The sequence below is a fragment of the Oncorhynchus keta genome, chromosome 21, assembly GCF_023373465.1.
Source record: "Oncorhynchus keta strain PuntledgeMale-10-30-2019 chromosome 21, Oket_V2, whole genome shotgun sequence".
NCBI classification, from domain to species: Eukaryota; Metazoa; Chordata; class Actinopteri; order Salmoniformes; family Salmonidae; genus Oncorhynchus; species Oncorhynchus keta.
In genome coordinates, this window is record NC_068441.1 from 28,306,003 (window position 1) to 28,329,806 (window position 23,804).

The 23,804-nt window shown below is 41.5% G+C and overlaps 3 protein-coding genes and 1 pseudogene across 9 annotated transcripts in view; 2 read left to right on the top strand and 2 right to left on the bottom strand.

Moving 5' to 3' along the window:
* The window catches only part of LOC118400360 (SPRY domain-containing protein 3-like), an 82,635-nt gene extending 81,627 nt beyond the window's left edge, over nt 1-1,008 (bottom strand). Inside the window, exon 1 of one of the 2 annotated variants that reach the window (XM_035797150.2) lies at nt 765-1,007. In XM_035797150.2, the coding sequence (XP_035653043.1) occupies nt 765-883 (119 nt within the window). In that variant the 5' untranslated portion in view covers nt 884-1,007. Of the gene's footprint in view, nt 1-764 lie in introns of both variants that reach the window. The other variant, XM_035797151.2, reaches the window with a different exon arrangement.
* On the top strand, nt 586-9,617 carry LOC118400361 (insulin-like growth factor-binding protein 3). Of its 3 annotated transcripts, none has more exons than XM_035797155.1 (7): nt 586-709; nt 3,253-3,553; nt 4,380-4,414; nt 4,551-4,673; nt 4,960-5,125; nt 9,030-9,297; nt 9,505-9,617. In XM_035797155.1, exons 1-5 carry the CDS (start codon nt 674-676, stop codon nt 5,071-5,073), a joined length of 609 nt encoding a protein of 202 aa, XP_035653048.1. In that variant the 5' UTR covers nt 586-673; the 3' UTR covers nt 5,074-5,125; nt 9,030-9,297; nt 9,505-9,617. The 3 variants fall into 3 exon arrangements, with proteins under 3 accessions (XP_035653048.1, XP_035653045.1, XP_035653047.1); XM_035797152.2 differs by lacking the exon at nt 586-709 and adding an exon at nt 898-1,026; XM_035797154.2 differs by lacking the exon at nt 586-709 and having other exon boundaries at nt 3,094-3,553.
* LOC118399887 (G-protein coupled receptor 182-like) lies at nt 9,148-17,207 on the top strand (annotated as a pseudogene).
* A 1,090-nt stretch (nt 17,208-18,297) lies between these two features.
* LOC118400362 (arf-GAP with GTPase, ANK repeat and PH domain-containing protein 2-like) overlaps nt 18,298-23,804 on the bottom strand; it is a 42,585-nt gene continuing 37,078 nt past the window's right edge. For all 4 annotated transcript variants that reach the window (XM_035797159.2, XM_052473657.1, XM_035797158.2 and 1 more), the window contains one exon: nt 18,298-22,149. In XM_035797159.2, coding sequence (XP_035653052.1) covers nt 21,916-22,149 — 234 coding nt within the window. In that variant the 3' untranslated portion in view covers nt 18,298-21,915. The remainder of the gene's footprint in view (nt 22,150-23,804) is intronic.

Genomic DNA, 23,804 nt, shown 5'->3' on the forward strand with positions numbered 1-23,804 from the left:
ACCTCCCCTCTGAATTGTGGATTTCAAAGCACGAGCAGTGCAAGTAGGTGATTCGTTTTGCAAGGCCCGGTGCCCCAGGTGGCGTGGTTTGCTCATTATCAACCATTCCATTGGTCCTAAGGAGAAATCTCCACCCAGCCAGGGAATCGTGCCATGCAAGGCTCCCGAGTGCCGCAGAGGTCTTCGGCACTGCATCTCAGTGCAAGAGGCGTCACTATAGTCCCTGGTTCGATTCCAGGCTGTATCACATATAGCTGGGATTGGGAGTCCCATAGGGCAGAGCACAATTGGCCCAGCGTCGTCCAGGTTTGGCCGGGGTAGGCCGTCATTGTAAATAAGAATTTGTTCTTAATTAACGGACTTGCCTAGTTAAACAAAGGTGAAATAAAATGTAAAACAATTTTTAAAAACTCACCAAGGGCTTAAATAAATTGTGTTACTACTCGGCTGTTCCACATGACTGCAAAAATCACCTTGCGTAATAACTAATTATTATTATTTGTAGACCAGTCAGTCAGTCACAATTTACCCAGAATGCATCAAATATTTGACGTTCTTGACCCGTTGGGTCCCCAAAACCAGGAATTTGAGTAAATTGTCCATTTGGGTCAATTGTAACTACCCAGAACCAGGGTTGAGGAACACTGGGCTGGCTAGAGTGTCATTATCTCTCATGCCTCATACTACACTTCACCAAGCAGCATTCCGGGTATGTGTAAATGTACTTGGCGAACAAAAGTAATTCTGACAGTTTTCATACCCACCTGAGCACTTCTCCATCCCTCATCATCCTCTTGAACCGCTCGCGGTACCGCACGGCCCGCACCTCCCGTATCCTCCGCCTCCAGTTCATAAAGCGGTAATGGGGGTTGATTTCGTCCATCGTTTACCTAAGGACAGAGACATGAACCACGAGGTGCTTATCCCTTACGCTCATATATTTTTTTACAGAGACCGCTTCATATGAATAGCAGGCTCCACGCACGGAATATGGACTCGGAGGTGTGTTGCGCCGGCATTGTTCGGGTCAGTTGGATCAAAATCAAACTGAAAATTAAATGCCCGGCAAAAGTATCAAGCTTGGGTGAGGGTGTCTAATAATAACATATTTAATGTACGGTTTAATACCTACTTAATACACTAGCTAGCTATATACCTACCAATGCATGACACATAGCTAAATGAACGAGCTACAGTTGCCAACTGGTCGGTGTTTTAACAGCAGGGCTGTATTCATTCCGCCCATACTGTTGCAAAACGTTTCTTAAACGGAACGCAACGGGGAGGTACTTAACGAAACGTTTTGCAACTGTTTGGACTAATAATAACGCCACTGGGAAATAGCTAGCTGGCTGGCTATGATGCTCGCTATCCACATCAAGCACTTATACGTAAGCATATCGTCTCACACGTCCATATCGTCTCACACAAAAGTTGCCCACCTTGCCGTTAGACTACTATCTTTCAAGTGGCCGCATTCGTTTTTGTTTACACGTTTCCAGTATGTCGAGCTCCATCAAAACAAATTCCGCAGAGTTCAAATGGCGCCTTCTATTGACATCATTTACTTTCTAGAAAACGTACGGTTCCGGGTAGACTTCGAGCTCTTGCATCAGCAATCTAAATAAACTACTCTTTATTGTAGCTGTTTGATTAATATTATGGGTAGACTATATGACAGGGGAAAGAATATTTCCATGGTATTAAGTTCTGATAACATGTAGTGGGCATGTTGGTAGTTTCCTTTCAAAGAGCATGATCATGAAAATTGACTAGGCTCTTGACCATGAACATTTGTATTAGCCTATACTGTGTGTGGTATGGAGGATGAGTGAGAGAGAGAATTTGAGGTGACAGTAAAATAATAAATGACTAATTATGGGACAGAGGCATGTGTAAGGAGAAATTCTGAGTTCTGTGGGGGGTACTTCTAGTTAGGTGTGGAAAGGAAGGGTTTCCATAGGTAAAATCATCCATAGATTCTGGCACATTGCTTGGAACATTTTCGATTGTGAGATGTGTGAACCAAATAGAGTTCATTTGGTGAACTGCCAGAAAATTGTTCTTGTCTTTACATATTTGTTGCCAGATTGGCTTTAGCATCAAACAGCATTCTTTTAAAAAACTTATAATTTTTTTAGAGGTGGTCTTCCCACTCAAAGTCATTCACTAGTCCATTATCATGACACACACACAGAGGAATGTGTTTCCTGTGATGGAAGAAATAATAATGTGGGCGACTCCATGCCAGCGTAGGCTTTCTGGTACTTTGAAGGATATCACCAATTTTATACCCCAAAATTGACATTATAGGTCATTAACTAATCACAGACCTCCATTAGGATTGCACATTCAGCAAATCACCAGCAGAAGGAGTTCCTTTTGAATCAATTTCCATTCACTGTTGGTGGTGCTCATAAAATTGATCATACTTTTAGAATTAGCAGAGAACACACTCTGGAAGTTTAATGTACTTGTAGAGTATATTGTTCTAACAATATGTCATAAAATCGAACAAAATCTAAATCTTTAACATGTTTACTGTTGGAAAATGTCCAGATTAATTATCAGGCTTCTTCATCCTACAATAGCCATCAAAGCACATATTACAAGGGTTATTCTCAGTTTCTATAGGCCTACAAAGAAGGTGACACTCAATCCCACATATGTTTTCTATAAAGTAATGTTCTCTTGTCCCACCTTGTCATTTGAATAAATGGGTCAGTAATCCTTACTCGTAAAACACATACATCAAATGTATTACTGGTGGGAAAACAATCGTGCTGAATATGAAACAGGAAAAGTAGGACATTCATGATGGGGTTAGGTAGGGCTAACCCTATTTCACCAGCTGGCCCTGGTAAAGGAGAGGCGTGTCGGAGACAAGGGGAAGTGGGGGTGTGCTCAGCAATTTGAAAATGAGAGGGGAGACTAATATTTCTCTCTCCTGCCTTCCTTCCCCCACCCTCTCTCTCTACCTTTTGGCTCTTTAAAAGCTGCTGTCTCTGGTGTCTGTCTGCTTCATTATCACTCTGTCATAGCTGGAGGGGATTCCTATCCACTCTGCCTTGCATCTCCCAACCCATAACTGGAACTGAGCTGAATAAGAACAAACCTCAGACAACAGCCTACCTGGCATTGAAACAAATAGGAACCTCCTGGACTATTACTTACTCATTGTTGTTTGACAACGTGTATCTTGCGGGAAACATGCTTCTGTACCCTGACCTTCTGGCCCTACTGTTCCTCCAGCTTGCACTCTCCAGCCCATGGACACTAGCCTCCCGGCTGCCTCCTCTCAGTGGAGGGAATCCCTTCAGTAAGGGCTCCCAGGTGGCCAGGGCCCCCACACAGAGGCAGCAGTCTGGAGAGCTCAGCACCACTGTCCTGGCCCTGGGGGAGCCCTGTGGGGTCTACACTCTGAGCTGTGCCCGTGGACTCCGCTGCACCCCACCACTGGGGTACCCCAGCCCCCTCCAGGCCCTGCTGCAGGGCAGGGGAGTCTGCAGCAATGCCAGTGGGCCCAGCCCTTCTGAGAGGCCCCAGCCCACAGGTAAGCACCTACAACAGCAGAGAGGGAGACACCACTTAGTTACATGTATCTGATGGGGTGGAGGAGGGGTTATGTAAAAGCAATGGTAAATTTAGCCTCTGCAGACAGTTCACACGACCTAGTTATAGCCTGTAATACTACAGCCCAGTTTTTCCTGCTCAGGACATGGACATGACACATAACTGTATATTTTAGACAAATAAAGATGTAGATGTTGTGCTGATGACTTCGTGGTGACAAGACAGGTCCCGATTGTGAGATTGTATTGGACTGTGGAAGTAGAACATTAGTGAATCAGAAGTAAGCTTCCGAGAAGTACAGCTAGGATGTAATGGAGCACACAATTGACAGTAGTTTACATTGTGGAGGCAGGACCAAGTCTTAGTATGACGACTCCAAACTCAGCCATAAGACTTCAAATGTATTTAAAATAGATCTGTTCAGACTCCACAAGAAATTCATTTGTTTTGAGTATGGGAAATTATCTTCACTTAAATAATAAAAAATTACGTGATGTTAACCTCAAATCAGCAGCAGCTAGTACTTTAACTCTACAACAGGGCTCTCCAACCCTGTTCCTGGAAAGCTACTCTCCTGTATGTTTTCAATCCAACCTCAGTTGTAACTTCGCTAATTCAGGATGGTAGCTCTCCAAGAACAGGGTTGGAGAGCCCTGCTCTACAACCTGTTGTGACAATCTGTGAACATGATGTGCAACTCTAGCTATTGGTTTGTCTCTGTCACTGCATTCATCTCAGTAATCAATCAGTTACTGTGGTAATGTAATCCATCACTATGCTAAAGCTGCTGTCATGTATTTTCCCAGCCACACACCCAACACCCAGTGAAGACCTGGAGAAGGTAAAATCCCTTGTATTTACTTACAGATGGATGTTAGGAGGATTGTGTTGAGCAATATAATTGAACAACAATAGAACAAGCAATGTGGTAGTGTTTAAAAATAATAATAATGAAACTCTTTCTCTCTTCTCTCTAGGCTCCATGCCGTAGGCTGCTTAACACTGTACTTAAAGGTCTGCAGCCCCTGGTCTTCCAGTCGGACTGTGCTGATATATATATGCCCAACTGTGACAAGCATGGTTTCTTCAGAAAGAAGCAGGTAGGTTTATAAGCAAACGGTATTTGTAGCAGAGGTGGTTCACCGAATCATGCTTGCTTGCATGATGAGTATAATATTGCCTAAACAGGAGCTCAGTGGGCTAACTCAATCTTGAGTTGTAAGCTGGGCTCGATAGACTATGACTTTGCCTGGTCAGTAACGTGTGTGTGTGTGTGTGTGTGTGTGTGTGTGTGTGTGTGTGTGTGTGTGTGTGTGTGTGTAGTTGTGTCCTATACAACAATTCACATCTCAAATATGCTTTATCACTGTGTGTGCCCTCTGGCAGTGTCGGTCGTCTTGGGGCATGCATCGCGGCCACTGCTGGTGTGTGGACAAGAGTGGCATACCAACCCCATCACACACAAGCCCAGAGGGCACCCTGATCTGTGACAATGCATGAAAGGGCACTGTCCAGCCCACCCTATCCTGCAGTCTGGAATATGGGCCATAGGGTGAGGATCGAGAGGAAGAAAAGTAGAGCAAGATGAGAATAAAAGAGAGGGATAGAAAAGGAGGAAAAGCGAGGGATGGAGGAGGAAGCACTTCCCACAGTGCTTTACACTAAATGGCTGATACAAGCCAAAGGTTGCGTACCACATGGCACCCTATTCCCTAAGTAGTGCACTATGTAGGGAATAAGGTACCATTTGGGACACATACAAATTCACCACCAACACTACTACCTACTAGGGTTGGGCTAAATTCGAATTGAAGGCAGTCAAATTCAGGAAATGATTTAATTTAAAATCCATACATTTACATATTTTTTTACATAAATAACTTCTACTTTTCAGTTTGAGAAGTCATTGAAAATAAATGCACTTTTTTTTTTGATTATTCAATTGTAATTTTAGTTTACTTCCTGGATTGACTGCCTTAAATTCTAATTGAGCCCAACCATGCTACCTTCAAGCACAATCCTTCCAATTCCATTTCTCATGGTCATTCACTTTATCCATCCTATTAGTTTGGTCTCACAGCACCCTCTAGTGATGAGTTATGATGCAATACAGACAAGAAACATGATTAACCAAGTACATTTGTGAGTGTGGACTAGATGGGTATGGAATTGCTATGCACTTTGTTATCATTTCAAAATCTGTTCTATGACGCAGAGTTGTGAGTTAATTTTAGAATCTAACTCAAAGTTGGCAGGCCTGTAGTAAACTACATACCCAATTCCATTTACCCACTTTTTTCCTGGCCTAGTGATGAGGCTTGTCTCTGATGATGTATCCACTGTCTCTCTTATAAGTCTGAAACTATGCTCTTAAATCTGACATTATTCTGATGTTTAAAATCCAGGGTCAAACACTACTAGAGCACCTCCAACCTTTTTACTGACATTGCAGCAGACACCTTTTAATACTATAAGATAGTCTTTTGTAAACATACAGTACCAGTCAAATGTTTGGACACACCTACTCATTCCAAGGTTTTTCTTTAATTTTACTATTTTCTACATTGTAGAATAATAGTGAAGACATGAAGACAACACTATGAAATGACACATCATGTAGTAAACAAAAAAGTGTTAAACAAATCAAAATATATTTTATATTTGAGATTCTTGGTGACAGCTTTGCACACTCTTGGCATTATCTCAACCAGCTTCATGAAGTAGTTACCTGGAATGCATTCCAATTAACAGGTGTGCCTTGTTAAATAGTGGAATTTCTTTCCTTCTTAATGCGTTTGTGCCAATCCGTTGTGTTGTGACAAGGTAGGGGTGGTATACAGAAGATAGCCCTATTTGGTAAAAGACTGAGTCCATATTATGGCAAGAACAGCTCAAATAAGCAAAGAGAAACAACAGTCCATTATTACTTTAAGACATGAAAGTCAGTTAATCTGGAAAATGTCAAGAACTTTGAAAGCTTCTTCAAGTGCAGTCGCAAAAACCATCAAGCGCTATGATGAAATTGGTTCTCTCAAGATAAATTCATTAGAGTTAACTGCACCTCAGATTGCAGCCAAAATAAACGCTTCACAAGAATTCAAGTAACAGACACATCCCAACATGAACTGTTCAGAGGAGACTGCACGAACTAGGACTTCATGGTCGAATTGCTGCAAAGAAACCACTATTAAAGGACACCAATAAGTAAAAAAAGACTTGCTTGGGCCAAGAAACACGAGCAGTGGACATTAGACCGGTGAAAATCTGTCCTTTGGTCTGATGAGTCCAAATGTTTTGATTGTTGGTACCAACCGCCATGTCTTTGTGAGAGTAAGTGAACGGATGATCTCTGCATGTGTGGTTCTGACCGTGAAGCATGGAGGAAGAGGTGTGATGGTGTGGGGGTGCTTTGCTGGTGACACTGTCTGTGATTTAGAATTCATGGCACACTTAACCAGCATGGCTACCAGCATTCTGCAGCAATACGCCATCCCATCTGGTTTACGCTTAGTGGGTCTACACTTAGTGGGTCTATCATGACCCAATACACCCCAGGCTGTGTAAGGGCTATTTGACCAAGAAGGAGAGTGATGTAGTGCTGCATCAGATGACCTGGCCTCCACCTCAACCCAATTGAGATCGTTTGGGATGAGTTGGACCGCAGAGTGAAGGAATAAGCAGCCAACAAGTGCTCAGCATATATGGGAACTCCTTCAAGGCTGTTGGAAAAGCATTCCAGGTGAAGCTGGTTGAGAGAATGCTAAGAGTGTGCAAAGCTGTCATCAAGGAAAAGGGTGGCTACTTTGAAGAATCTAAAAATGTTTTGATTGGTTTAACACTTTTCTGGTTACTACATGATTCCATATGTGTTATTTCATAGTTTTGATGTCTTCAATATTATTATTTAGAAAATAGTAAAAATAAAGAAAAACCCTTGAATGAGTAGGTGTGTCCAAACTTTTGACTGGTACTGTATATACATTAAAAGCTGATGTATTATTTAATTCACAGTATGTATTTTTTAAATAATAATTTTACATTTTATTTAAGGTTTTTGTATTGGGCATGACAAAACATTTTATTTTGTACTGTACCCACTGAAAATGATATTTTATTGTATGTAATTATTTATGTTGACCATTTTTAATACATAAGTAAATGTGATATTTTATCATTGAAAGTCTGAGTGGAAGCGCACCTTAGCAAGCTGACGTTGATGGGTAAATATGCAAGTCTCAGATGTCTGCTGAAGATGACCTGCTTTATAATATAAGTTTGAGAGGTTCCATGTGAGCCTCATAACTGCATTCGGTCTACAGTTAAACAAAAACCTGTCTGTGACTGAAAATAACCTTGCTATGGTTGTAGTGGCTGGGCTGTGTGCCCTTAATCCAGAAATATTTCTCATATGACCAGACTCTCAGAGTTGGTTCTCAGAGTTGGTATGCTCTTCAAAGTTTTTTTTTAAAAAGGGAAAAAAATGTACCATCCAAAAACACAATCTGGGACTTATAATAAAGACACAGAATACACAGGTTCTCCAAACAAAAGACAGGAATAATAAATCAATTAGTTGGCATGTACAACTTTATATACAGATGGACACATTATACACATACACACAAACACAGAAAGTTTTGTTCCATTTCCAGAAATTGAATTAGGAAGGATGACCTGAAGTCATTTACAGTGCATTCAGAAAGTATTCAGACCCTTTGACTTTTTTCGCATTTTGTTTGGTTACAGCCTTATTCTAAAATTGATTAAGTCACTTTTCCCCTCATCACTCTACACACAATTACCCATAATGATAAAGCAAAAACAGGTTTGTAGAAATTTTTGCAAAACAGGATGCACCTGAGCTCAATTTTGAGTCTCATAGCAAAGGGTCTGAATACTTATGTAAATGTGATATTTAAGTTTATTTGATACATTTGCAAAAAAGAATCGAAAAAACCTGTTTTCGCTTTGACATTATGGGGTATTGTGTGTAGATTGAGGAAAAAATGATTTAATACATTTTAAAATAAGGCTGTAACGTATCAAAATGTGGAAAAAGTTAAGGGGTCAGAATACTTTCCAAATGCACCGTAACTCTACTCCTTTTGTCCAGAATAAGGTTAAAATTGCAATTAAATTGCAATACAAATTTGAATCTTAGAGAAGTGGGAATATGTACAGTCTCATTGGTGTAATTTAAGTCCTACTCTAGCCTTTAAGATAATAATATATCCTAGGTTGGCAACAATAGGGAACAATTGATAGTAATATACAAATCTAAGGGAATTTAATGAGACGTTAATTGTTTTGCTGCACTAGTTGTGGGCGGAGCGCTAGCGCATAAATTATCGCACACCTGTTGTACTAGGCTGGACACAAGACACTGGGCAAATGATGCCAGATGTTGGCGAGTTTTTTTGATGTCATCTGAGGTTGTTTTTCTATTGGGTCAACAGGGTCAAACACTTAAATAAGAAGGCAAAGGGAGTGCAGCAAACCGGTGCACCAAGGTGAATTAATGTAAACAAAATAGTGTTGCAACCCATTCAGATGATTGTTTACTTAAACGGCGCAATGACTTCTCCGGGTGCCAACTCGAGCCCTTTGAGTATCCTGGCTCCCAAAACGAAGACAAAGAAGAAACATTTTGTACAGCAGAAAGTGGAGGTGTTCCAATCCAGGGACCCTGTTCTAAGTGTCCTTATGTGGGGAGTCAATCACTCGGTACGTCGATGAAATTAATGTTTTTGTTGATATTATTATTGGTGTGTGTGTGTGTGTGTGTGTGTGTGTGTGTGTGTGTGTGTGTGTGTGTGTGTGTGTGTGTGTGTGTGTGTGTGTGTGTGTGTGTGTGTGTGTGTGTGTGTGTGTGTGTGTGTGTGTGTGTGTGTGTGTGTGTGTGTGTGTTCTAACAGTGTCCACTGTCTGCAGATTAATGACCTGGTCCAGGTGCCTGTCCATGTCATGCTTCTTCGTGATGACTTCAAAGCCAATATCAAAGTCAACAACCATCTCTTCAACAAGTACTGTAGCCTACTCACTGCATTCAATGTTTGTCAAAGAGTAACTCTTAAGTGGAGAGTAAGTTAATCATCATGTAATCTGATTATAAATTCCCTTCTTGTCTCGTTCTGTTTTATTCAAACCTGTTGTATCTCCCCACAAACCAATTTGCTACTAATTGAATATTAAAAGATAGGTTTATCTATGTACAGTTGAAGTCGTAAGTTTACATACACCTTAGCCAAATACATTTAAACTCAGTTTTTCACAATTCCTGACATTTAATCCTAGTAGCAATTCCCTGTTTTAGGTAATTTAGCATTATCACTTAATTTTAAGAATGTGAAATGTCAGAATAATAGTAGAGAATGATTTCAGCTTTTATTTCTTTCATCACAATCCCAGTGGGTCAGAAGTTTACATACTCAATTAGTATTTGGTAGCATTGCCTTTAAAATGTTTAACTTGGGTCAAACGTCTTGGGTAACCTTCCACAAGCTTCCCACAACAAGTTGGGTGAATTTTGGCCAATTCCTCCTGACAGAACTGGTGTAAATGAGTCAGGTTTGTAGGCCTCCTTGCTCGCACACGCTTTTTCAGTTCTGCCCACAAATGTTCTATAGGCTTGAGGTCAGGGCTTTGTGATGGCCACTCCAATACCTTGACTTTGTTGTCCTTAAGCCATTTTGCCACAACTATGGATGTATGCTTGGCGTCATTGTCCATTTGGAAGACCCATTTGCCACAAAGCTTTAACTTCTTGACTGAGGTCTTGAGATGTTGCTTCAATATATCCACATCATTTTGCTTTCCTCATGATGCTATCTATTTTGTGAAGTGCACTAGTCCCTCCTGCAGCAAAGCACCCCCACAGCATGATGCTGCCACCCCTGTGCTTCACGGTTGTGATGGTGTTCTTCTGCTTGCAAGTCTCCCCCTTTTTCCTCCAAACATAATGATGGTCATTGTGGCCAAACAGTTCTATTTTTGTTTCATCAGACCAGAGGACATTTCTCCAAAACGTACCATCTTTGTCCTCATGTGCAGTTGCAAACCGTAGTCTGGCTTTTTTATGGTGGTTTTGGAGCAGTGGCTTCTTCCTTGCTGAGCGGCATTTCAGGTTATATCGATATAGGACTCGTTTTACTGTTGATATAGATACTTTTGTACCTGTTTCCTCCAGAATCTTCACAAGGTCCTTTGCTGTGTTTCTGGGATTGATTTGCACTTTTCACACCACAGTATGTTCATCTCTAGGAGACAGAATGCTTCTCTTTCCTGAGCGGTATGACGGCCGTGTGGTCCCATGGTGTTTATACTTGTGTACTATTGTTTGTACAGATGAACGTAGTACCTTCAAGCGTTTGTAAATTGCTCCCAAGGATGAACCAGACTTGTGGAGGTCAACAGGTCTTGGCTGATTTCTTTTGATTTTCCCATAATATCAAGCAAAGAGGCACTGAGTTTGAAAGTTGGTCTTGAAAGCCATGACATCATTTTCTGGAATATTCCAAGCTGTAGAAAGGCACAGTCAACTTAGTGTATGTAAACTTCTGACCAACTGGAATTGTGATACAGTGAATTATAAGTGAAATAATCTGTCTGTAAACAATTGTTGTAAAAATGAGTTGTGTCATGTACAAAGTAGATGTCCTAACCGAGTTGCCAAAACTATAGGTTGTTAACAAGAAATTTGTGGAGTGGTTGAAAAACGAGTTTTAATGACTCCAACCTAAGTGTATGTAAACTTCCGACTTCAACTGTATACATGGGACAGGACAAGACAAATAGACGTCCGACTGCTACACCATCTTGTAAATCAAGATGCCGTTATTGCACAAGATGAATATCACCAGGTCTGAATATCACCCTGTTGAGGGTCAGAGACAGGGCACAGCATCAGTAGCACAGCAGCACATTATGCATAACCACTGATGATGTAAAAATTACTTTATAAATACATTTGATTGATTATTGTTTTCAAGATGACTTCCCTATCTGAACATTTTTCATCATTGTTGGTTTATCAGTATCTGTACATGTTTTGTTTGTGTGATTCCTAGTCTGGAGCAGAAATCTCCACCGTTCACCCTGAGCAGTACGCCAAGAGGTTCCATGAGTTCATTGCTGAGATCTTTGCGTGGCTCATCAGAACACAGCTACAGAACCATAGCTGGCTCAATATGAAAACACTCCTTATTTACTACCTTGTTGTTACAATTCCTTAACTGACAAGTACTTTCGTATAGAGATAAAATATACCGTTTATAAAAGAGCTATTTATTTAATTGTATCCATCAATGAGTTTAAAAAGACTCTTAGTACTAACTTTGTCACCTGTGGAACACAGAGAAACATGATCATCATCAGGTGCCTCGAGTTCTGGATTTTTTGGAATTTTGGAGACTAATCAGTCCTATTCTCTGTTGAAGTCTGACAATAGGGTGTGTTTTAATGGCTTCTATAGCATTGTCTTTATGGCATGCTCTTCCAGCTGATTCTCCGACCAGATGGAGGCACAAAAGGACAGAGTGGCTATTTTATGGACACACACTGGACTGGTATTTTAGAAAGACTGATTTAAAATCCTACTTCACTTGGACTTCCTTGCTTAAATCAAAACACATGGTGAAGAAATGCCTCCCCTCCAAAAAAATGTTATCACTGATGTATCTTAATATTTTTTTCGCAAATGTATTCAATGTTTGTTAAATATGTTTTAGTTGATATCTATTAAATTGTCTGTGTAACATTTTCAGAAGTTGTGGCTCTATCCCATAAATTCAGATTTCCTTGTAGGCCTACAGTAAAAGTTACAGTATTCCCAAAGTTCTCTAGAGGGAAATAGGTGTCCTGACCATCTCTAAGGGATGTCATGAACATGTTAATGCCTTCCAGCAAACCACCAAATCCCACACAGCAGGCAGTCACAGTGCAATCTGATTAACTGAAAATAGAACGTTCTGAGAACCATGTGTTTCTTAGAGCTTGGTGAGAGCGTGGTTGACTTCTGATTATTTTATTCTGGGAATGGTGCAATATACCCAGCTAGCAAAAAACATTGAGAACCATGTGTCTCTTAGGTGGGAATTTCAGTACTTAAACATAATGTTTCCTACAGGTTTCCTCATGGTTCTATTTAAAGTAATGTTTTCAAATTGTTCAGAGAACGTTAAGAAACAACATTCTTCTGTGCGAATTTCAGTACTTCAGCATAATGTTTTCTACAGGTTTCCTCATGGTTCTATTTGTTTGTCCCCAATGTTTGTACCCTGTTTTGTGCTGCTACCATGTTGTGCTGCTGCCATGTTGTGTTGCTACCATATTGTTATTATGTTTTCACTGCACTAGGGCTCTCACCTACTCCCTGTAGGCTGTCTCATCGTTGTTGGTAATCAGGCTTACCACTGTTGGGTCGTCAGCAAACTTGCAGTCATGAGTGAGCACGGAGTACAGGAGGGGACTGAGCAAGTACCCCCGTGGGGCCCCCGTGTTGAGGATCAGATTTGCGGAGGTGCTGTTACCTACCTTCACCACCTGGGGTTGGCCTGTCAGGAAGTCCAGGACTCAGTTGCACAGGGTGGAGTTCACACTCAGGGCTTAGTGATGAACAAAAGATTAACAAAATAAGTAGGTATGGGGAACAATGGCAATTGCTGAGTGGACACAGAGAGGTACACAGTTGTTGTAAAAGGCACTATTTTCTAAGAAATAGCCTGAAACAAATCCAAGACATATATGATCTAGGTCTGTGTGACCTGAGAGAGATATGGTCCGGCGTAAAGAGGAGACCAAGGCGCAGCGTGATATGAATACATGTTATATATTTTAATAAAGACGGACACTAAACAAACTACAAAAACAACAAAACGAACGTGAAGCTATACTATAAATGTGCAGACACAGGGAACTAGACATAGACAATAACCCACAAAATACCCAAAGAGGTTGGCTGCCTAAATATAGTTCCCAATCAGAGACAACGATAAACACCTGCCTCTAATTGAGAACCAATCTAGGCAATCATAGACATATATAAACACCTAGATGATAAACAACCCCATAAACCTACAAAACCCCTAGACAGTGCCAAAACGCATACATCACTCATGTCACACCCTGACCTAACCAAAACAACAAAGAAAACAAAGAATACTCTGGTGTCTATCATTGTGCAAGCTTTACTGTAACTTTAATGCATTCTGTAAAACAATTTAGTGGATATCAATGTTTAGGTGGCAACAATATTTCAGGGGTTATAGAAGACAACAATAGAAGACAGCAGTATTTGGGTATGGCAAAATAGCCTAACATGTTAGTGTTTTCAGAAAGTATTCATACCCCTTGACTTATTCCATATTTTGTTTTGTTACAGCCTGAATTCAAAATTGATTAAATATATATCACCTATCTACACACAACACCCCATAAAGAAATGCTTGCTAATTTATTGAAAATGAAATACAGAAATATCTCATTTACATAAGTATTCACACACCTTCACACACGTGCTTTTACACCTGCATTGTTTGCTGTTTGGGGTTTTAGGCTGGGTTTCTGTACAGCACTTTGAGATATCAGCTGATGTACGAAGGGCTATATAAATAAATTTGATTTGATTTGATTTGACCTGAATCAATACATGTTAGAACCACCTTTGGCAGCCATGACAGCTGTGAGTCTTTCTGGGTCTTGAAGAGCTTTAATAATAACTTAATTTTAGCCCCTTTAGTTACATCATAATAATGAACTCAGGGAGGCTCATGAAATTCTTGTCTTTTTTCTTTTTGGAGGCTTCTGTCTTCTGTCTTGTGTATATCTCCCCTCTATGTTGGTCTCCTGTCCTCTCCTCTCTTGTCTTCTCCTCTCATGCTCCAGCGTGGATACAGTATCTTGTCCTCTCATCTAACTGGTGGGTTAGGGGAGTGGGCGTGGAGTGTACTTTAACTGTGAGACTTGTGTCTGTACCAGCACAGTGGTCATTGAGGAACATACAGAGCAAGTGCACAGAGGCTGAAAGTCTGCTCTATGCTCTGGGACAGTGCTCAGTAAGCCAGGGCTTTGATCTCTCTCAGCCGTATGTATCCTGCTCTGCTCTCTCGCTCCTCATCTTGTCCTCTCATCGCTGCTCTCTGCTGCTCAAGGTGTGGAGTCTTCTCTTCCCTTCATCAAATTGTAATTATTTCGCCTCTATGGCCTATTTATTGCCTTACCTCCCTAATCTTCTACATTTGCACACACTGTACATAGATTTTATTTTGTGTTACTGACTGTACGTTTGTTAATGTGTCACTCTCTGTTGTTGTTTTTGTCGCACTGCTTTGCTTTATCTTGGCCAGGTCGCAGTTGTAAATGAGAACTTGTTCTCAACTGTCCTACCTGGTTAAATAAAGGTTAAATAAAATAAACATCTTGCAGGCATCCTAAATGGCACCCTATTCCCTACATAGTGCATTAATTCTTACTAGAGCCCAAGCTTTGGTTAAAAGTAGTGAACTATGTAGTGAATAGAGTCCAATCTTAGCTTTTCAGTCAGTAGAACAAGGACTACTGGTACAGCAACTGCACCGTCCGCAACCGTAGGGCTCTCCAGAGGGGGTTACCGGTCTGTACAATGCATCACCAGGGGCACACTGCCTGCCCTCCAGGACACCTACAGCACCCAATGTCACAGGAAGGCCATCAAGGACATCAACCATCCGAGCCACTGCCTGTTCACCCCGCTATCATCTAGAAGGCGAGGTTAGTACAGGTGCATCAAAGCCGGGACCGAGAGACTGAAAAACAGCTTCTATCGCAAGGCCATCAGACTGTTAAATAGCCATCACTAGCCGGCTACCACCCGGTTACTCAACCCTGCACCTTAGAGGCTGCTGCCCTATATACATAGACATGGAGTCACTGGTCACTTTAACAATGTAAACATACTGCTTTAATAATTTCATATGTATATACTGTATTCTATTCTAATGTATTTTAGTCAATGCCACTCCAGCATTGCTCGTCCTAATATTTATGTATTTCTTAATTCCATTATTTTACTTTTAGATTTGTGTGTATTGTTGTGAATTGTTAGATATTACTGCACTGTTGGAGCTAGGAACACAAGCATTTCGCTACACCCGCAATAACATCCGGTAAATATGTGTATGTGACCAATAACATTTGATTTGATTACTTTTTTCTCATGCAGGTCCTTTGGGTATGGTCTGATAATTCTCCAGACAAATTTTTATTTGTAACTATGATATCCACAGAAATAATCTGTAACAGTCCAGAGCTCTGATGGTACTCTGGTGGGTTGCGTGTCCTAGAGATTCTTATGACATTGTATTCATTTCTTTGATTTATTTCAGTATGTTCTCATGGTCCTGTAATGGATAAACTACCGTTTTCCACCTACAGGTCATGAACGAGCACTAGCATAGCAACTCATCCTGGTACGAAGACAACTACACAGACCAGGACCATGCCTCGCAGCGCATGGCGCTCTTCCTGCTCTACCTGCTGCTCTTCGTGGCCGGCCTGACGCTCAACGCCCTGGTAGTGTGGGTCAACTGGCGCCTGGTCAGCAGCTGCAACGGCGTGCTCTTCTGTGTGCTCAATGTAAGCGTGTCAGACCTGCTGATTATAGTGGTGGTGCCCTTATCCATCCTGTAGGCCATGTTGGAGAACGTGTGGTTGTGGGGACACTTCTTGTGCCGCTTCACCTTCCTCGTTTGTGTCATCAACTTCTACAGCAGCTCCTTCTTCCATGGTCTACATGATGGTGGAGCACGACCTGGCCGTGGTGTGCACCGGCCACACGAACTTGGGGCTCCAAGCAGACAGGCTCAGGGGGTTCCTCTGGGTCCTGTCCGTGGTTCTAGGCCTGCTTGATAAGGAAAAATAATATATATAGGACACCACTCATTGACATGTTTTTATTGCTGCACAAACATTTTGGGTATGAGCCCTTCTTCCGTGTGCAAGGCAATGACAATCAATGTCAACTGAACAATACCACAGAGGTGGGCATAATTATAAATTCACAGTCAGTATTGGCCCAATAAAGAGATCCCAGCAAAGAGAGTTGTGGTGGTAACATGACAAACTAATAAAGATACTGTATATAGACACACAATGCAAATACATTATGATGTCATTACCTGCTGGATAACGCCCATGTGACACTGCTGGAGTGGGACAAGCTGGGCTGCTACAGCTATCAGCACAACTTTGTGGACTGGTATGCTGCCCACACCTTCCTCTATCTGATCTTCCAGTTCCTGGGCCCGGCGGCCATCATCATGACCTTTAACATGCAAACTCTGCAGGCGGTGTGGACCAGCCCTGAGGGGCTGATTCAAGGGAAGGAGCAGGGGGAGCTGTGGCTGGTTCATCTGTACTCCCTATTGTTTGTGCTGTGCTGGCTGCCCTTCCACATTGTCTTGCCGCTGCTGCTGGTGAACTAGCTGAACCCGAGGGTGCTGAGCTACCAGACGGTGGTCCAGGCCCTGTCACTGTTCCACTGCCTGGCCAACCCCATCCTCTACAACTTCCTCAGCAGGAGTTTCTATGGCAACCTCATCACCAACTTGGCTCGCCACCTGCCAGGGGAAGAGACGAGAATTACGTCAAAGCAGGGGTAAAGGGAGGACGGCGGCCAATGAGAAGACAAAGGAGTTGAGTGACGCCTGCACCAGCCAATCAGATGTGTAGTCTTAACCCATTGTTGCACCGTAACAAAACTAATGTGGTGGAATTTCCCTTTGCCATGCTTAATGTCTCCCTCAATAAAGTGCATGATGGAATAAGCTAGCGATTACTTTCTTTTCCTCTGTCACGCACTTCCTGTTTCCCATGTCCTGTGTCCATAAACACTGATGTCGAGGAATGCAGAGACTGGCTTAAGCACAGATCAAGTGAGTGGTGACTAATTCTACATTTTGTGAAGTTTGATTTGATTGTTGTAAGAATTACCTGTAAATTAATATTATAATATGCTAATTTGTATTTTATTCAGAATGCTTTTTTTATACCACATAGTTTTTTCTCACGATGTTTCAAACCTACTGCTATAATCTCTTCAATAACACTATATTAACAAGCTACTAAACATTAGCAATAAATCAGATTCAGGATATGGATATATCAAATATCCAATTACTGTTCTCCTTACTCTGAAATGTTTGGTTGGTTATGGATCACAACTTTCATGTCTTCTTCATATATGAACAAACAAGTTACTAACCTCAAAATGAATGTCATGCTGCCTGTATATTCTTGTCACATTCACAAGAAAAAACAGATGACAACTTAACTGTCAATAGTTTGGTACAGGCCAGGTTGTCACTACCTGGCTATGCTGACATCTTGCTGCTCTGAGAAATCAGGGGTATGTCCCCTAGTAGTAGTGCACTACATTGGAAATAGGGTGCTATTTGAGACGCAACCAGGATTCATTAGCAGGTTTCTGTGGCTTGGCCTGAGCTGACACTACAGAATTCTTGAATGATATCGTCTGCCTTCTCATGTCTCCTCACAATCTACAGTACATGCTGCCTCCCCATGGCCGACACTGGAAATGAGTGTTTCAGGTTCATTTACCACACACACACACACACACACACACACACACCCTTGCATAGCAAAACACTATACATGTAGAGACAGATCCATTCCTGAGTTTTGTTTAACCCTCCAAGTCAATTCATTCTAATGACAAAATACCCAGAAACATATTATGAACATTTTATTCTGTTGCTTTGTTGTATGGTGTTGTTTTCTATTTCCTTCTTTAAGCAGATAAAAGTTTCACATTAAAATATGAAATACCCCCAAATCTATAAATAAAACACCACAGGTTGGACAGTAATTGTATTGACAGCAAACTTGAATGAGCCATGAATCATGTACATGAGTAGAAAAACACTGCAAACAAAAAAGAGAAGCTTACACTATTTACAGACACAGAGTCATTGGAGATGTTCATTTTCAGTTCAAAAACGACTAGCGGTATGATCACACTACAGTAGATTTGTCCCAATATTCAAGCAACATGGTCCTTGTGGTGTTATTATAATAGTCTCTAATGTGGCCACTAGCAAAACATTCTCAGCACAAGGCCAATGATTTCTCTTACTAATGATCATTTTGTACAGTTGCGATGATAATCGAGAATGACGTCTGCGACTTTTGGCTTTGAACCCCTTTTTCTTTTGGAGGTGTGGCAGGTCACCAAAACATTACCAATAATTGCAATACATTCAATCAAACTGAAGGCATTTAATTTGTTTCACACTAAAACGGCGTCTGGCAGTAACACTGTTCAGCTAAAATAGGACATAGAGCAACTGCACTAGTCGGTCTCTCTCTCTCTATTCTTCGATATGACTACACAGTAAATCCATGTTTCTCATTTCTGAAACACACATTATGCACACACATTACAAGTCTCCATCTTGGAACTCAAAGTGATGTCATGGACATACAGTCATGTGAAAAAGTCAGTACACTCCCTGGAAAGTGGTCTTTTGTTGTACATATTTGGACAGATGGATGTGTAATCTTCACTTCACCACAATTGACAGATAAAGGAAACCTAATTTAACAAATGACACTGAAAGATCATACTTTGTAATAATTTATTCATCAAAAAATGTACAGAAATGCAACTCCATAGTGCGGAAAAAAACAAGTACACCCCTAGCTTCAATAGCTGGTGTTGCCCCCTTTAGATGAAATAACTTCATGTAGCCGTTTCTTGTAACTGTCTATCAGTCTCTTACATCGACAGGGAGGAATTTCTGCCCACTCTTCTTTACAGTACTACTTCAACTGTCATGTTCGAGGGCTTTCTTGCAAGCACGGCCAGCTTCAAGTTCCCCCACAGCATTTCGACAGGATGCTGTGGGGAATTCCATAACCCTTAATTTCTTATTTTTGAGCCATTCTGTTATAGCTTTGCTTGTGTGTCATTGGATCATTGTCCTGTTGCAAGATGCATGTTCGGTTCAGCTTCAGCCTTTTGGCATTTGGCCTCACATTCTCCTCAAGAATCATCTGATACAATATGGAATTCATGGTTGAATGATGGCAAGTTGGCCAGGCCCTGAGGCAGCAAAGCAGCCCCAAACCATAATGCCACCGCCTCCATGCTTTACGGTTGGTATGAGGTTCTTCTGTTCAAAGGCAGTGTTCCGTTTTCACCAAACATGGCGTCTGGCAATGCGGCCAAACAACTCCACCTTTGACTCATCTGTCCAGAGCACATTGTTCCAGTAGTTTTGGTCTTCACCCAGATGTTGTCTGGCAAACGTCAGTTGTGTCTTGAAATTACTTTTTGAGAGCAGAGGCTTCTTCCTTCCTGACCTCCCATATAGGCCAAGTTTGTGCAGTCTCTTTCTGACTGTTAACTCATGCACTTATACATTGATTGTGGCAAAAGAGGTTTGTAGATCCCTTGATGTTACCCCGGGGTTCTTAGAGACTTCTATGAGCATCTTTCGGTCAGCTCTTGGGCTAATTTTGGTGGGACGATCTGTCCTTGGTAGATTGCCAATGGTCATTTGTAGATGAGCTGTTGGACAGTGGAATGATGTACTTCAAATTGCTTGGAAATGGATTTGTAACCCCTCCCAGACTTTTACCAAACACCCATACGGTTAAGACCAAACCAGTTTCTAATATTTATGGAAAGCTGGACCCTCCCAATTTACTCTCGAATTATTTTCACCTATGTTGGTACACTTGGATCTAATTTTAGCCATTTGATGTGATGTTAAAGGTAGGGGTGTACTAACTGCTTAAAGAAATTGCATTTTTGTTTATTTTAATTGCATAACATTTTCAAAGTAAACATTTTTTTGCGTGATTTGTTAAATTGGATCACCTTTATTAATGAATGTGGTTGGAATTTAGCTCAGATATCCATGTGTCCAAATATGTCAAATAAAAAAAAAGACCACTTTCAAGGGAGCGTACTTACTTTTTCACATGACTGTAGATAGCGGACTGCCAAATAAAATGAATCACCAAATCTGTCACAGTTTCGAATCTCTCAACAGCTAAGAGTAACCCATGTGTATTACAAACAAGAACCTACCATACAAACTTCAGAACATACAATAACATTCTGGAACATGAAGTACTTCTCAATATTGATAACTATGACAAGTAAAGTAATAATATCAATTTCATATATATGTCTTTCTATACAATTATTATTTTTACCTAAATTCTTAAAATACAAATCCTTTATCTGTCGGACAGTATTTCTTTTGAATTTGACCTCAGCTGAGCATTGTTCAGTAACTGACCGTTTTGTTTAACTGTGGTACAGTGATGAGGTTTAACAGTGGTTATGTTCGTTCCAGCACTGGCAGTTGTTGTTGGTCTTGGCTCCACTGTTTCGTTTCTGCGTGAGTAAGTACAATGCCGTTCAGAGGATTCAATGAGCCCCCTCATACTCATGTTATCATAATGTAGAATCTTCATTGATTTAGCTGCATTTTGAGTTAACCTACTCCACCTAACCATCGAAGCATAGGAGAAATGTTCATATTGAATTTTAACGGAAATATGAAAACGGGAGTTTTCATATTGTAGTCTGTTATCATGGGATTCCAAGCACCTAGAGGTACAGTAGGGTGAGAAAAAGCTACAAATCCACTGTCTCACACTGGTAATTCAATTATTGCAGTTCTGTACCTCTGGTTCATTTTCCTCTCCCAGCCCTGTGGTTTGAGAGATGTGATTGGGCATGAACCCAAGTCAGCATACAGGATGGGCCACCATTTCGGCCCCAGCGCTTGTCATTACATTATCCCTTTGTCTTTCTGTCTGTGTGTTACTAAGGTGCAGGGCACAGGTGGTGGTGTAGCAGTAACACACAGGTCAAAGTTCCCACAGAGCGGTGGTGAGGTTAGCCTGGAAGAGTGGATCATCAGCGCCATAGTGGGGACAAGGTAGCCACTGAGTGGAGCAGTCTCTCACACACACACACACACACACGCGCACACGCACGCACGCACGCACACGCACACGCACGCACACACACGTAAGAGTGAGCTCTGCCTTCTGGTTTTACGGTGGTGAAAGTATTAGCTGCTTGTCCATTCAGTCCTTTTGGTCTGGTGTGACTTCATGGGTTCCTTTTTAGAGGACACAGCCTCCCCCTTCAACTAGAGCCACCCTGGCATACATATGGTTACAAACACACATGCACCACCCACACAACCTCTCACACGCACACCTCTCACACGCACACATTCTAACACACACTGACACATCCACCCACACACATATCCCCCCTCTCTCTTACACACACACACACACACGTTTTCTACCCCCCTCACATTAAGACACTGCTCTTCTGGAGCTGCTGCGGCTGAGGCTGCCTGCGCTGCTCTTGCGGGAAAGGCTGGGTGTCGTGGCGACCGAGAGGCTTGGTGTTGTGGCAACCGAAGGGGCGGGCTCGTTGGGGCAGCCATACTGCAGGAGGATGTCGGCACACTCCTGACTGCCAGCATAACGTGCCAACGTGACGGCCGTCTGCCCCTGGGCGTCCCGACACCTCACATCACTGCCATACTGCGACCAGGTAGAGAGAGAGAGAGGAAGGAGGATTAGGGAGAATGAGAGGGCAATAAGATTCAGTTGAAATTCGTAGTGAATAAAAAAAACACATGTATAGCTGTTTTTGTTCAAGTGTCAATTCTGTGTGATATCCACTGCACAGTTGAAGTGGGTCTTACATTTAAACTCAGTTTTCCTCAGTTTTCCTGACATTTAATCCTAGTAAACATTTGGTCAGTTAGGTCAGTTAGGATCACCACTTTATTTTAAGAATGCGAAATGTCAGAATAATAGTAGAGAGATTGAATTATTTGAGTTTTTATTTCTTTCATCATATTCCCAGTGGGTCAGAAGTTTACATACACTCAATTAGTATTTGGTACCATTGCATTTAAATTGTTTAACTTGGGTCAAACGTTTTGGGTAGCCTTCCACAAACTTCCCACAATTAAGTTGGGTGAATTTTGGTCCATTCCTCCTGACAGAGCTGGTGTAACAGAGTCAGGTTTGTAGGCCTCCTTGCTCGCACATGCTTTTTCAATTCTGCCCACAAATGTTCTATAGGATTGAGGTCAGGGCTTTGTGATGACCACTCCAATACATAGACTTTGTTGTCCTTCAGCCATTTTGCCAAAACTTTGGAAGTATACTTGGGGTCATTGTCCATTTGCGATCAAGCTTTAACTTCCTGATTGATGTCTTGAGATGTTGCTTCAATATATCCACATCATTTTGCTTTCATCATGATGCCATCTGTTTTGGGAAGTGCACCAGTCCCTCCTGCAGCAAAGCACCCCCACAAACATGATGCTGCCACCCTTGTGCTTCACGGTTGGGATGGTGTTCTTCGGCTTGCAAGCCTCCCCCTTTTTCCTCCAAACATAATGATGGTCATTATGGCCAAACAGTTCTATTTTAGTTTCATCAGGCCAGAGGACATTGCTCCAAAAAGTACGATCTTTGTCCACATGTGCAGCTGCAAACCGTAGTCTGGCTTTTTTTTATAGGACTCGTTTTACTGTTGATATAGATACTTTTGTACCTGTTTTCTCCAGCATCTTCAAAAAGTTCTCTGCTGTTGTTCTGGGATTGATTTGCACTTTTCTCACCGAACTACATTAATCTCTAGGAGACAGAATGCGTCTCCTTCCTGAGCAGAATAACGGCTGTGTGGTCCCATGGTGTTTATACTTGCATACTATTGTTTGTACAGATGAACGTGGTACTTTCAGGTGTTTGGAAATTGCTCCCAAGGATGAACCAGAGTTGTGGAGGTCAACAATTTTTTTTCTGAGTTCTTGGCTAATTTCTTTAGATTTTCCCATGATGTCAAGCAAAGAGGCACTGAGTTTGAAGGTAGGCCTTGAAATACATCCACAGGTACACCTCCAATTGACTCAAATGATGTCAATTATCAGAAGCTTCTAAAGTCATGACATAATTTTCTGGAATTTTTCAAGCTGTTTTAAAGGCACAGTCAACTTAGTGTCTGTAAACCTCTGACCCACTGGAATTGTGATACAGTGAATTATAAGTGAACAATCTGTCTGTAAACAATTGTTGGAAAAATGTATTGTGTCGTGCACAAAGTAGATGTCCTCACCAACTTGCCAAAACTATAGTTTGTTAACAAGACATTTGTGGAGTGGTTGAAAAACAAGTTTCAATGA